Source organism: Erithacus rubecula, assembly GCF_903797595.1.
Source record: "Erithacus rubecula genome assembly, chromosome: 1".
Classification (NCBI taxonomy): Eukaryota; Metazoa; Chordata; class Aves; order Passeriformes; family Muscicapidae; genus Erithacus; species Erithacus rubecula.
The window spans coordinates 8,782,514-8,795,457 of record NC_136658.1 but is presented as its reverse complement, the minus strand read 5'-3'; the positions used below and the strand labels follow the sequence as shown (position 1 = coordinate 8,795,457).

The window sequence follows — 12,944 nt, the reverse complement described above, 5'->3', positions numbered from 1 at the left end:
TGCAGACACTATTTCACAGTTTAGTGGTGCATGCTGACAGTTTTCAGTAGAGCTGGGAAAGGTTAATAAAAACATTTTTAGCTTTATCTGTCTTCCTCTTTTCATACACATTAAATCAAATGTTCAAAGTCTCAATGGATTGCTTTATTAGAACTGGGGTCAACTGACCCAAGAGGCCAGCTTCCATTTCCATCCATTTAATGCATGGACACAGTTCAGTTTAATTTGCTGAATTCAAAGGGAAAAAAAAAAAAAAGCCAGAGTGGCTTTGTAGGGGGAGAGATGTTAGTATGTAACAAAGAAAAGAGAGTGTTGTGGTAATCTGTTGAAATATTGCCTCAGTGTTCACTTTAGACTGTAAGTGACAGTATGGCTCTTCCCATTTTAAGTTGAAGAAATAGGTGTGTAAGAGATTGTTCTTCCCTTCTATAATATGGGAAAATGAATGACCACAGCAAACTCCCAGAAACAGTCTAGTCTGTTCTTTGTCACAGGCAGGATCACAACGTCCAGTAATTCTGGTAACCAATTCCCTGGCCTTTAAACACTCCTAGAACTGTGTCCACTGTGTACAATACTGGAGCAAGCCTTTTGGATTTGCTACCCTGACTTGTAAGGTGAATAGTAGCTAGAACCCAGCAAAAAAATCCATTGAAAACACTGAAGCTTGAACCCAATGAAATTAAAGGGGAAAAAAACTCAAGGAAATTTATAATTGAATCAATTTCCCCCCAATAAAAACATGTTTTTATTATCTTGTGTATTTTCCCCCTGGACGCTCAAATACATAGTGTTTATTCAATACAAAGGAATCCATGATATTATAAACATACAAGATGTTCAAGATATAACAGAAAATGAGGAAAAAAAAAAGAATTTCATTGGAGAAAGCTATTACTCTGAATTTTGTGAAAACAAAGGACTGGAAAATCTCCCTTTGACTTTAAAGGGATGATGAACAATGGACTTCTTAATTAAAGAAATTAATTCTGATTTCATAATTAATTGTGTTATCTGACACTGGTTTTACCATGTCATGTAAAGGAGCAAAACCACTTAGCATTTGAAAATTCAACTTGATTTTTCTTGGACCTTTCAGGTGTCATGTAGTTCCTTCTGCACACCTGACAACAACCATGTAACCCTTAGCTCCCTCATTCACAGCTCCATCTTCTTAAACCAGAGGATGGGGATGCAGACAGGAATGTTGCATTCCACTGTCAGAAGCAACAGCAGAATCTGAATTCTGTAACCCAGACTCCATGTTCTATCTTAGAAAGATGCATATCACTCTTACACCTCATCTTTCTGCAGAAGAAGAAATGATACTGGGAGCCAAAAAGTTCCAGTAGATGATGTATGAATGGCAGCAGACTAGACACAGTTAAATGAAATGGGGACAGAGCCATTTGGGGAAAGGCTGAGAGCTAAGAAGGCCCTTGCAGGCTCTGTTACCTCTGAATTTGCATGTCTTACATTTGACCCTAGCCTTCACATAAGCACATAGGACTAGTAATTTCTTAAAAATTAAAAAAAATAGATATATATAATTGTGCCATTGCTCAGAAATGTGTAATCATTGCTGCTGTTAAAATAAGGGAAGTTTTGCCTACACAGATGCATCCTGGAGTGAATTTCATGTCCAAATTTTCAGCTGCTCTGAAAGAGATGTCTATATTTTATTAGCAGAGGGACTGACAGCTCTCTTCCCCAGCACAAGTATAATGAAGGCATCTTGCTATAACCAAGAAATCACCTGTTGCAGCAGCAACTTTCAATCTCTATATCAGCCTGAAACAGTATTAACCTGTCAATCATTTAACAGCAATTTTTTAGCAAGTTGAAGTTACCTAAGCAGAGATTTGGGAGGTTCTGGGTTGAAGCCCCTGTGGCCATTTCAGCCCATTTGTTATATTTTCATCAGCATTGTCAGTGATGAAAAAGCACTGTGCTGTAAGCTTTCATGCCCATTATTGAATGAGAAAAGCTGTCCTGGGCTTTCTGTAGCCCTTGCTACTCTACTGACTGGTCATGCTTAAAATTCAGTTGGTATTTAACTCAGAAAGCAAATGCCTTGCATGACATTAGGCAGTGTGAGGCTTAAATTGATGTGTTCATTGGGATCTAAAAGTTTGTGCTAATGCAATGCAATTTTTCTTTTATCAGGCATTAACAATGATACTTGATGATGGCATGTGAAGATAATAAAAATGTTTCTCAGAGAATGGTTCCAGTCAGCTTGTTCAGATGCTATGCTCAAGTAAATGGGATGATAGTGGCACGTGACTAAACAGTAACAGCAGTGAACATTTGACTTAGACTGCCATTTGAGGGGTTAGCAATCATGGTAGTATCCATAGTGGAAAGTTACATTACACGTCATGCATTCTGACAGATATTCTTTTCTTTTTTTAATTTCCTTTTTATGTTCTCACTACATCATTGTAATGTCAACAGCTCGCCCCGTTGGTAAGTAACCATCCTTCTATCCATTTTAGCATGGCTTCATGCAATGCTTCATCTTTCATTTGCAACAGCATTTCACTGGCTGGAATGAGCAGTCAGAGCTTGATAGTTGTAACTGTCTAACACCAGGCAAGTGGTTTTGTCTGACAAAGTGCTATTTGCAAACGTTGTATTTCCTGCTGTGTCCTGTACAAGCACATTTGCCAAATCACCAAGTGCTGATCAGTGGAATGGGGTGGGTGTGCCAGTAGTGAGCCACAGTCACTCATTGCAGTGTTTTATCTGGTTTTGGCCTGGTGGAAAAGCCACTGAAATCAACAGAAAGGGTTGTGTTGAGTTTGGTGAGCTTCTCCCAGGTCCAAACAATCAGCTCATCCTGCTTTTCCTGCACAGCAGTAAAAGCACAGGCTTTGCATGTCCTGTCTTTCTTGTGTTCAGAGTTCTGAAATGAAGAAGTCCTGAAATTGAAGAGGGGGTGGAGTAGATTTCTGTGCTTGCTGAGGAAGTTCATCACTGATTTCTGCCTTGGGTCCTCTTGGAGTGCACTCTATAGCATGCAGACTGTTCTGAAAAACAAGTCCTAAGGAAGACAACCTCTAGATTTTAAATTCCCACACTGAAAATTTTATTATTTCTTGTGCCTTTAAAATTCTGTAAATGTATAAAAATCTTACAGAGGATCATGGAAAATTTGCAACTGTCAGTAGCTGAAATTCTCTTCTGGTGTTCAGAAATATCCTGAACGTACGATTCAATTTTCTTTCATGAATATTTACTCTGTGCCTACATGGATTTAGTTTAATGAGCTGCATTGCTCCTCTGGTATTTGTAGTTAGTATTTAAAAGTATCTTTTAGAATAATAATGTGGTTACTCTGATTTTTTTGGATTAGTGTAAAAAGTCAGTACTGGTGTTTATGGAGATTGACGAAGGGTTTGGTCTTTGTTTAATTAGTCAAAGTTTTTGGAAGATATGTGTTTAACTAAAGTTTGAGAGTTTTAATTCATCTCAGCTCTTCACTGTTCTAATTTTGGAGTAAGAAAGATTGCAGTAATTTAAAGATAAAATCCAGGTTTGGCCTCTGTTTCCAGAGTTAGGGCGAGCCCATCTTATAAACTTGCTTGAACTAACATCCATGGATCCAAGCCAAATACCTCCACAGTCACAGCATGGCTTATCCCCACCTGGAGAATTCCCTGTGCAGAATAGAAATTCACTCTTCTTTATTTGAGATTTTGATAGCAAGCTTACACCCAAATCACTACTGTATTATTTTGGCATTAGGCTGGTTCTCAAGTAGTTAATTCCCAGGAGTTGCAGAAGTGTAAAACTGCAGTAAACTCAGGAGAAGATTTTCCTTTGCTTAGAAAATGTGGTGTGAATTTAGTGTGCCTCTTCATTCACTAAGAAATGCCACAAGATTAAAAGTACTTTGCTTGTAGATACTTTTTTTTTTTTTTTCATTTTGCTGACTCTTAAAAGACAGTCAAGGAAAAAAGAGTTATAAAGTGGAGACTGTTTCAAGCTCTGTGAAAACTACATAAAATAAATGACTGGAGATCCACAAGAAAATGATAGGTTTCAGCAGTGCTGATAGTGTCTCATTTCACAGCACTTATTATTTTTTAAAATTTTTCAGGCCATTGAGTCATCCCTGATTCCATCTCCAAAGCTTACATAGCAGGTCTTGGTCTCAAGTTGCTTTATGTGATTTTTTTATATGATTGTGTGATCATGCAGTGGTCAGTTCCACATATTCCCTGCCTAGGCAATTTTTTTTTATTGAAAGAGAACAGTGACAAAGAAATTTATTCTTCTACAGAATTTATTCAGGAAACTGAGATTAGGATGGTTGATCTTGAAATAATTACTGTATCAAATTATTTAATTTAGTGATAGTCTTTGTGACTGTGAAAGGATTGTTTGATGTAGATCTCCCATACAAGTGTATGTGGGGATTGTTGTGTTTAAACAGATCAGAGTCAGTCACTTATCTGATCCTGTAGAAAGACAGTGATAGTGTGTACCTGTATTGGGGTTTTTGCTTAAGAACCTGAAATAAAGCTAATTTCTGCAGTTGATAACTCTGTTCCACTCAAGACTAGGCAAAGTTGGATACACATCCTGGTTTTCTGGAAATTTAGACAAAACAAAGTAACTTCCTCTCCACCAAGAAACCCAAGTAGTCTTCTGTTAAAATTGTCATTTAACAAGAACAGTGAGTCAAATCTTGTTGCATGTTTTTTGTTCAGGAAGTTAACTGGAATGCAGAGCAAAACCACTTCTCCTTACCAAAAGGAAGCTAAAGAAAACACTAGTTCATGTAATTAGCTCACAGCTTTCTAGAAGGAGGACATTTTAACACAAGTATATTTGTATATTTATGTATATGTTAAAGTGTAGGAGAGCACTTAAAAGTTTATATTCTTCCATAACACCAGAGAATTATCTAGGTACTTCTGTTTTCCATCGCTGTCTCCAAATCAAAGCAGATTTTGTCTTTATTAGGTTTTAAACAAGACAATTTTTTTATGATGAAGAATGGAGAAATATATATTTTCAATGCTTCAAATTCATATTTCTTGTTACAAAAAGATTAATTTTCATTTTCTAGTCAGTTTTTGCCTGTTTAAATATTTTTACTCTGTTAGGTGGGATATTTTTATTTTTATTTCAGCTTGAGTGGTAAATTCAGGAGTGGGATTACCTATGACCATCTTGGGTTCAAGCAGTTATTAGCAAATGGTTCATTCTACACATACCAAATGAGGTGTGGTGCTGCCCGAGGTGGGTGGCAGCTGGTGAATTTAAGAGCTCTGTGCCAGATTACTCATCATGTTTGAATTTGCTGCTAGGAATAAATGTGTTGCCTATTTCTAAAATAGATTATTTATAACCTTTTGAAAAGATTTCTGACAGGATTTACAACAGATGGGTTTAGGAAACAAGACATTTATCCTTATTTAGACCATTTCTATAGTTATTTCACTCATTAGATAGATTTTCCCAGATGAGCAAGTTAGAATTTTCTCATTTTTGCATTCTGTTATATTTCCTATGGCAGTTGGGCAGGAGCATAGCTGGTGAAATAAGCACAATAGCTGAGAAGAACACAAAAGTTTCAGGAACACTGACCCTCTTTTCAAAGGTAGTTGCTGTACTGCTTTGACATGGAGGACCTTCAAATGGAAGATCTATGATGATCTGCCTGATGTCCCAGTTATTTTTTTATTAATAATATAAAAAGTCATTCAGATGACAGAGTAATACTCAGTTTGAAAGTAATTTCAACAAAGTTCTTTGCATGTCAGTTGCTTTGCAGTAAGTCAAGTTTACTCAGTTTTTTGTCATGTGCTGTGGCTCATCTTCCCAAAAAAAAAAAAAAAAATAAAGGACTTGCAGCAAATACTTGGATATCTTTGCCACCAGGATGGAAGTGAAGTATTTGAACTTAGCTCTGGGACTAAAGGGAGAGCAAGTACAAAAACTGAACTTCCCTATCATGGTGGTGAAGAGACAGACAGCTAAGACACCTGCCATGAATTTTCCAGATTTCCTGTCAATTAAATGCAGTCTATTGGCATTTGAGTGCAATATGACTGTATGATGCATTTCACATAAATCAGTCTGGCATAACTTAATGGTCTGTTAAGGGTGGTACAGCATGAAAAACAATAGAAAGGGCTGTATTTTATAGAAAGTTATATTAGATTTTGTGACATTGTTCAGATTGGTGAGAAATAATTCTTATTCTTCTTAATTCTGACTCTTTCAGAGAAAGTCTATATACAATGAATGCTTTTATTTTTGTTGCATTCATTAACATATTACCTTCCCTTGAAACACTGAGGATTTATAAATATCAGTAATGTGGATTGGTGTGTGATGAGAAATTTTCAGGAAAGGGTAAGGACAACAGTGGACATTGGGCTTTGTTAAATGAAAGAGTAAGACATCACTATTTTTAAAAAGGCAGCAAATTCTTCCGATTTAAAGGTAAAAGTTTGCTGTAGAATGAAATTCTGATTGGTTTGTATAACAGTAAGAGATTAAAATATGAAGCTGAGTTGTTATGATTTTTCATAGCCTATAAGTGCCACTCTAAAAATCTTGAAGTCCTTAGCATGTCTACTTTGCCTTCAGTTTAGTCACTGAAATCCAGGAAGTGATCAAGAGCCCCATTATTTTAATTATTTCTTTAATTACTGAATTCCAGCTTGGGGAAGTTTTAAGAAGTTTAATGCATAACTTTTTTTTTTTTTTTTTAACTTTCAAAGTTTCTCAAAGCATGCTCAAATCAGTGGGAATAGTTTTCCTATTTCATTGGCTTCTGGTTCTGAATACATCCATGAGTCTTTGAAGATTAGTGTGTAAAAAAAGTCTGTTGATGTGTTGCTCTCCCCAAGCTTTTCCCTTCCTTTCAGTAAAAGGAGTAATTGGTTACCTTTCCTTCAAGAGGAACATGGAAATCAATACATTAATCTGTTCACTTTTCCCTTCACTTCCTTTGCTCTGTTGCTGCCAGCCAATTTACAGCTTGGATGTGATCTCATTGTTACTCAGCAGCAAAACTACTGTGTGCCCTATTCCTTGAATGTTAACATTGTCAGTCAGAATAAATAGTCATTTTTCTTCTTCTCTCCTTTTTCTATTCCTCCAACAGTGTCCCAAATTGAGCAGAGTGTCTCCTCTCCACCTCATTTGTTCTCAAGGGTAAACAAACCAGGAATTTGTCACCTTTCTCACTATAGGTGTAGCCTCTGAGCCTGTCAGGGCTCTTTACCCTTCTCATCATCTCCTTAGCTCTTCTCTTCAGCATGTGAATTAATTTCTTTTGGAGAAGCTAACCAGATTACACTCACTATTTGATGAAATCCTACTGTATCAGCAAGGGCTGTGCTTTTCCTTTTTAAACATATTGCCAACAAACCATCCTGCTGTCCCCTGAAAAAGGAATCAAGGCATATTGCACGTCTTTTTGGTGGCATAATTTGTTTTGTTTGGTAAACTCACAGAAAGTAAGAGCAGCACAAGGGTATAGTTTATATAACCAAGCAGGCTAAATTGTAAAGATTTTAGAAGAGCATATCTTTTCTATGTGACCTGAGCAGAAGGTATATTCTGAATCTCAGGCACTTGGGAAAAAGCAAAAAATTACAAAGCATTGTTTAAAGTAGAGAAAGTCCTGAGTAACAGAAGTTATTGGGCAGACAGAACCTTTATGTGCATCAAAACTAAATGCCAAACTTTCTAGACTGGGGTTTTCAGCAGCATCTGCAAAATGCCAGGGCTGCTTAATAGAGGTGATTGGAGAAGGTATAATAAAATAGGGATGTATGACTAAATGAGAACAGGCTACAGTCTAATGCAGGGATGAAATTAAGACTGGTAATTGAACTAAATATTTAAATTCACTGTAAAACAAAGAGGTGGAGGAGCCCAGGATAAGTTCTGCTGCTGAAGTCAGAGCACTGGAAAATGGGATGGGGGAATGGAAAGTAGATGCCTTTCTTTTTGTCTGTGTAGGAAGCAGACTTGATTTTTCTAAAATAATTATTCGCAGTGTATTTTTTTATTGACATTAGTCCTAGGGAAGAATGAAGAACAAATCTTTTTTTCCACCATGCAGATTTATCCCACTTCATTCTTTTGGGTCATCCAGGGATAAAAGAGAGATTCTGTGTGTTTAAATATATAGAACAGTAAGCAGTTTTTATTTATTGATTCTCTAGACTTCTTCCACCTCTTGCAAAGAAGGAAAAATGTTTATGGTTCTATGCTTTAAGAGATTATCTGCTTCAGTGTGTCAGAGCAACTGAAGGATAAAAATGTTGTTATATGTGAAATTCAGAACCAGAATTTAAATTGAAAATTAGAACAATTAGTATGAAAGAAGGTTTAGCATTCTCAAATTATCAAAGTGTGCTTTTCTCACAATGTTGTGTTTACACATGGTTCATCTGAAAATGGCAACAAACCAAAACAAAAGGAGTTTCTCAGTTTCCATGAGACAACAGCAGTGTGGAGGACACTTTCAGGGGAACTGGTCCTGGTAATAATTCCCCCTGCTCTCTCCTTCTTGCTCTGGTTCTTCTTCTCCAGTGTTTCCTTTCATTCAGCTTGCCAAAAACTCTCCCCACTGTGCCATGTGCTTCTGCTTTTGTGTATTTGGCCTGTTGTTTTAGGGCAGGTGAGAACTAATTCTGAAGCAGTGTCAATGTTAAAGGCTTGGATCATCCATATCCAAGCCATAGATTATCCTTGCTTCCCTGGGTTATGGGAGGCTGCTTTTCAAAAGACTCCTAACCAAGCACCTGCTTTATCCCCTCCACACATGTGATTTTTAAATAATATAATGGCTCTAGTGAAGTTCTTCATAAATCACTTGTTATCCTCATAACCTACCCATTCTTCATTTTTGTGTCAGAGCTATTCACCTGAAGAAGAAATCATGAAAGACAGAGAACACTCTAAATGAATAAGCAAGAGGACATAGTTAAAAAAACCAAACCAAACCAAAAATATACCAGATGAGATTTATGCATCTGTTTCAAAGGCTTCTGCACTCACACAGCCTAGGGAATGGCAGAATAAGAGAGGAAACTCATTTTCCAGGTAACTTACTTGTAACTCAAGTACTAAATGTTACTGCCTTCCCTGTGTGTGAGCACATCTAATCACTGGAGCACACCATAAGATTGAGATGTCTTTTCTCTTTGAAGAGAATTATTATCCTTGGCTTCCATTAGTTTATCTCTGATAAGAAAGATCTGAATTAGTAATAGGCCTAAGCCATCATCCTCTCCATCTTCTGTAATGGCTCCTGTGTCAGAAGCTACACCCTTGATTTATCATTAGTCACAGCTAATAATGCACTAATAACTTTGTGTCCTAACAACCACACATCACTTTCAGTACCCATTAAGATCTGAACTTTTGGGGGAGGAACTGCTGAATCAACACAAGTTTCTGGAGTTTGAGGCTGCACCTATTTTGCTTTCCTCTATTTACTCCATCAGTATTAGTAGCCTTGCAAAAGATCTTTCAAAATTTCTAGGCTTTTCTATCTGCACTGCTTGGCAGCTCATGCTAAACATCATTACAAGGTGTATAAATAGGATCTTACAGTGTTATTTTGTATTTGTATCACAAAATCATCTGAAATGCCAGTATTTGCCAGACAAATTTAACCAATGACACAGGTAGAGGATAGTTTTTTTTTTCTTTAAAGGAAAAAATTCAATTGTCATCTAAGCTGGTATCAGGAGGCAGCAAAGCAATCCTACAGATAAGTAGTTCTATTCCATAGATGATGTCAAGGGTCACCTCCATTTTAAAAATAGATATTACTTTACATGGAGCTCTGCAGACTTCTTCTTTCCTCTGTGTAAATGTCTTAGAGGCAAGTCTTGATTTGTACTTGTAAGAGTGGAATTGATTTTGATCTCTTAAAATATCCATGTGCATCAGAGGCAGCTGAGGGTGCCACATGAATATTGTCACTGCAGCAAGGATTTGAGAGGAGCACTGAGATACTAGCTCCAAGTCTTTGCAAAAGAAGATTTGTTGGGTATTCCAAATCAAAAGAGCAGTTTGGGGAAGGCAACATTATCTTGTCACCCAGCTCACTCTCTTAGCTCCAGACAGAGTATTGTACCAGGTGTAGCCTTGATTGTTCAAATGAAATTAATTGATTTCTTCAGATGTACAGTGCTAAAAAAGACTGTAGATGGAAATCTTAGGTTTGCCTTCTGTCTCTTCCCTGCTGGAAGCAGAACTGAGTATTATAGAATCTTGCTATTTTACCAGACCATGTATTTCTACTTGTTCCTCAGAGCCTTTTCCCCTACCACTATCTGAATTTTGCTTAGAATATTTGCAAGTCAGCATCTTTCCCCTTCCCCCATTTGAACCAGTCATAGGAATATAGTGGTGGATGATAAACAATTCCAGTTTAAGATGAAACCCTCATCTTTATCACTTTAGCTTGCCTAAGTAATCTCCGTGATGAAATTCATGTGCAGTTCACTATCAACTGAAATTAGTTGTAATTAAAGGTTGTCAAATCTGTAATTTAAGCCCTTGAAATTTGTTGCTGTCACTCATTTCCTGTAATACTCTTTTTTTTTTCCAATGGATTTGATCCAAAGTCCACATAAGCCAATAGGAGAATTTCTGCCAGCTTTAATAAGGTTTGAATAAATTCTCATATTCCCTGGTAGAATCATAGAATCATTTCAGTTTGAAAAGACCTTTAAGACCTTTTAAATACCTCCAGGGATAATGATTCCACCATCTCCCTGGACAGTCTGCTCCAGTGCTTGACAGTCTTTTTGGTGAATAATTTTTTTCCTAAAACCCAGTCTAAACCCCTAGACCTATTACTTGTTACTTGGGAGAAGAGACCCATCCCCACCTGGCTATACCCTCCTGCCAGGGAGCTGCACAGAACAATCAGATCTCCCCCAAGCCTCCTTTTCTCCAAGCTAAACACCTCCACTTCTTCAACTGCTTCTTATCTTGTGCTCCAGACCCTTCCCCAGCTCCATTGCTCTTCTCTGGACATGCTCCAGCACCAACATGTCCTTCCTGCAGTGAGGAGCCCAAAACTGAAAACAGGATTTTGAACGTCATGCAGTTTGCCTTAATTCATTGATCCTGTCTGTTGCAACTTGCTACAGTATCTATTTTTAATTAAAACACAAATATAATGTATGAACCCATGGGCATCTGGTCTGGGGAAGGTACTGTGAGCAAGTAATTAAAGTCACAGAGTGTCATTGAATTCCATGGCAACTCCAAATCAACAAGATCAGCTGAGAAAACTGTCACTGGGAAAAAAAAAAATGTTGCTAGTACTTGATGTGGGATCAATGTACTTTTTTGCTATGAATTCACATTTTTATGTTTTAAATTTCCCCTCCCCTTCTGAGTCTTCTGCCTCATTTCTTATCAGATGACCAGAGTTCACCTACAAGGGCTGAACTCTCTGTCTCAGTCAAGATTCTCTTCATCAGCAGCTTTATCAGCTACTGTTGACTCAGTGTAACCTTTAGTATCCAGCAGCAGTGTTAAGAAGAAATGCATGAAATCCATCCTATCAGATTAGAGATTGTGCTAACTATTAAGATTGGAGTAGAGCTGAGAAATCCCTTTGAAATTATATGCAGCTTTTTTCTTTTTTTTTTTTTTCCTTTTGTTATTTTTAAAAGCTCTTTAACACTGGAGCAGGGGATACCTTCATATATATATTTATTTTTATAGCATAAGAGATCCATTCAGTCATGCATAAACCACCAACATCCTAGACTGCAACAGAATGCACTGTTTCCATTTTGAACAACATAGCTAATGCTCACTACTCTTCTTGCTTTTCTATCTCCATTTTAATTCCTGCAGTTGAATACTGTTCTGTGCTGTAAAAACAGTTCTGAACATGATGTGATTAACCTTAGGGTCCCCCCATCCCCTCATCTCCAAGCCCCCTCGTACATGGCCTGTGCTTTCTATTCATGTTCAACCATCTGATTTCCATATCATCTATTAGCATAACAGAGCTCTAGTGTGACATTGATTGAAGCCAGCGCTTGCTGAATGCAGTATCAAAGCATAATTTGCCAAAAATCAAATCTAATTTACTGTGTACTATTTAAATTTCTCAAAAAAAAAAAAAAAAAAAAAAAGAAAGAAAACAAAAAAGAAAAAAGAAGTTTCAATAGAAGTGTATTGGGTCTGTAATCTTGATTGTTCTTTTTTTCCCATATTTTTGACTAGTCTGCTGGAATCCAAGCAATATATTTCATTTCAGAGCCATTGTCTTTGACTTTCAGATGTCAGTTAAGCAAAAGGTTTTCCACTCTGCTTCTTCCAATGCAGTTCTTGTTACATCTGAAATAGCAAAAAGTAATAGTCTGATAGGCACAACACTCGGCTTGCTGCTTCATCTTTTTTTTTCAACAAATCCTTTTAATGATCTTAATGTTTAGCTTGAATTAAGCATTGAAGTACTGCATAACTTTAACAGCTGAAGTATATCAAGCCTGCTGTTACTTCTCTAACTGTACATTTTCAGAATGTTTTAGAAATTCACCTACTTTGAGAGCAACAATAATGGCTTGAATAAATTTTGCCCAATGTTCCACTGAAGCCGAGCTTTGAGCAAGTCATGATCTCACTTAACCCTGCTGCTGAATGGAAGTAATAATATTTGTCTGTCTTTATAACCAGCATCCATATGTGAACATAATGAGCTCTCTTTTAAGAAAATTGAAGAACCCAAGTGCTTGTTCTGTCAAAGAAGCCTTGCTGTCTCTGAGCAGGGTCATGCTGCATTCTCTGAGGATAATGACAGTCACAGTGTTTGGGTAGTTACATTTGACCAAGAATTGCTCCTGCAATTATTGACTGTTACTTTCAGTTTTCAAGTTCAACTAGAAATTGACAGATACTGTGAAAACATTGCTTAAATGCTGTAAACA

At 37.0% G+C, this 12,944-nt stretch overlaps 1 protein-coding gene across 6 annotated transcripts in view; it reads left to right on the top strand.

The window, feature by feature from the left end:
• Positions 1-12,944, top strand: part of ROBO2 (roundabout guidance receptor 2) — a 432,478-nt gene that overhangs the window by 316,719 nt on the left and 102,815 nt on the right. For 2 of the 6 annotated variants that reach the window (XM_079322621.1, XM_079322618.1), the window contains exon 7: positions 2,458-2,469. The exons of the other annotated variants lie outside the window; for them this stretch is intronic. In XM_079322621.1, the coding sequence (XP_079178747.1) occupies positions 2,458-2,469 (12 nt within the window). The remainder of the gene's footprint in view (positions 1-2,457; positions 2,470-12,944) is intronic. 6 annotated transcript variants of the gene reach the window in all.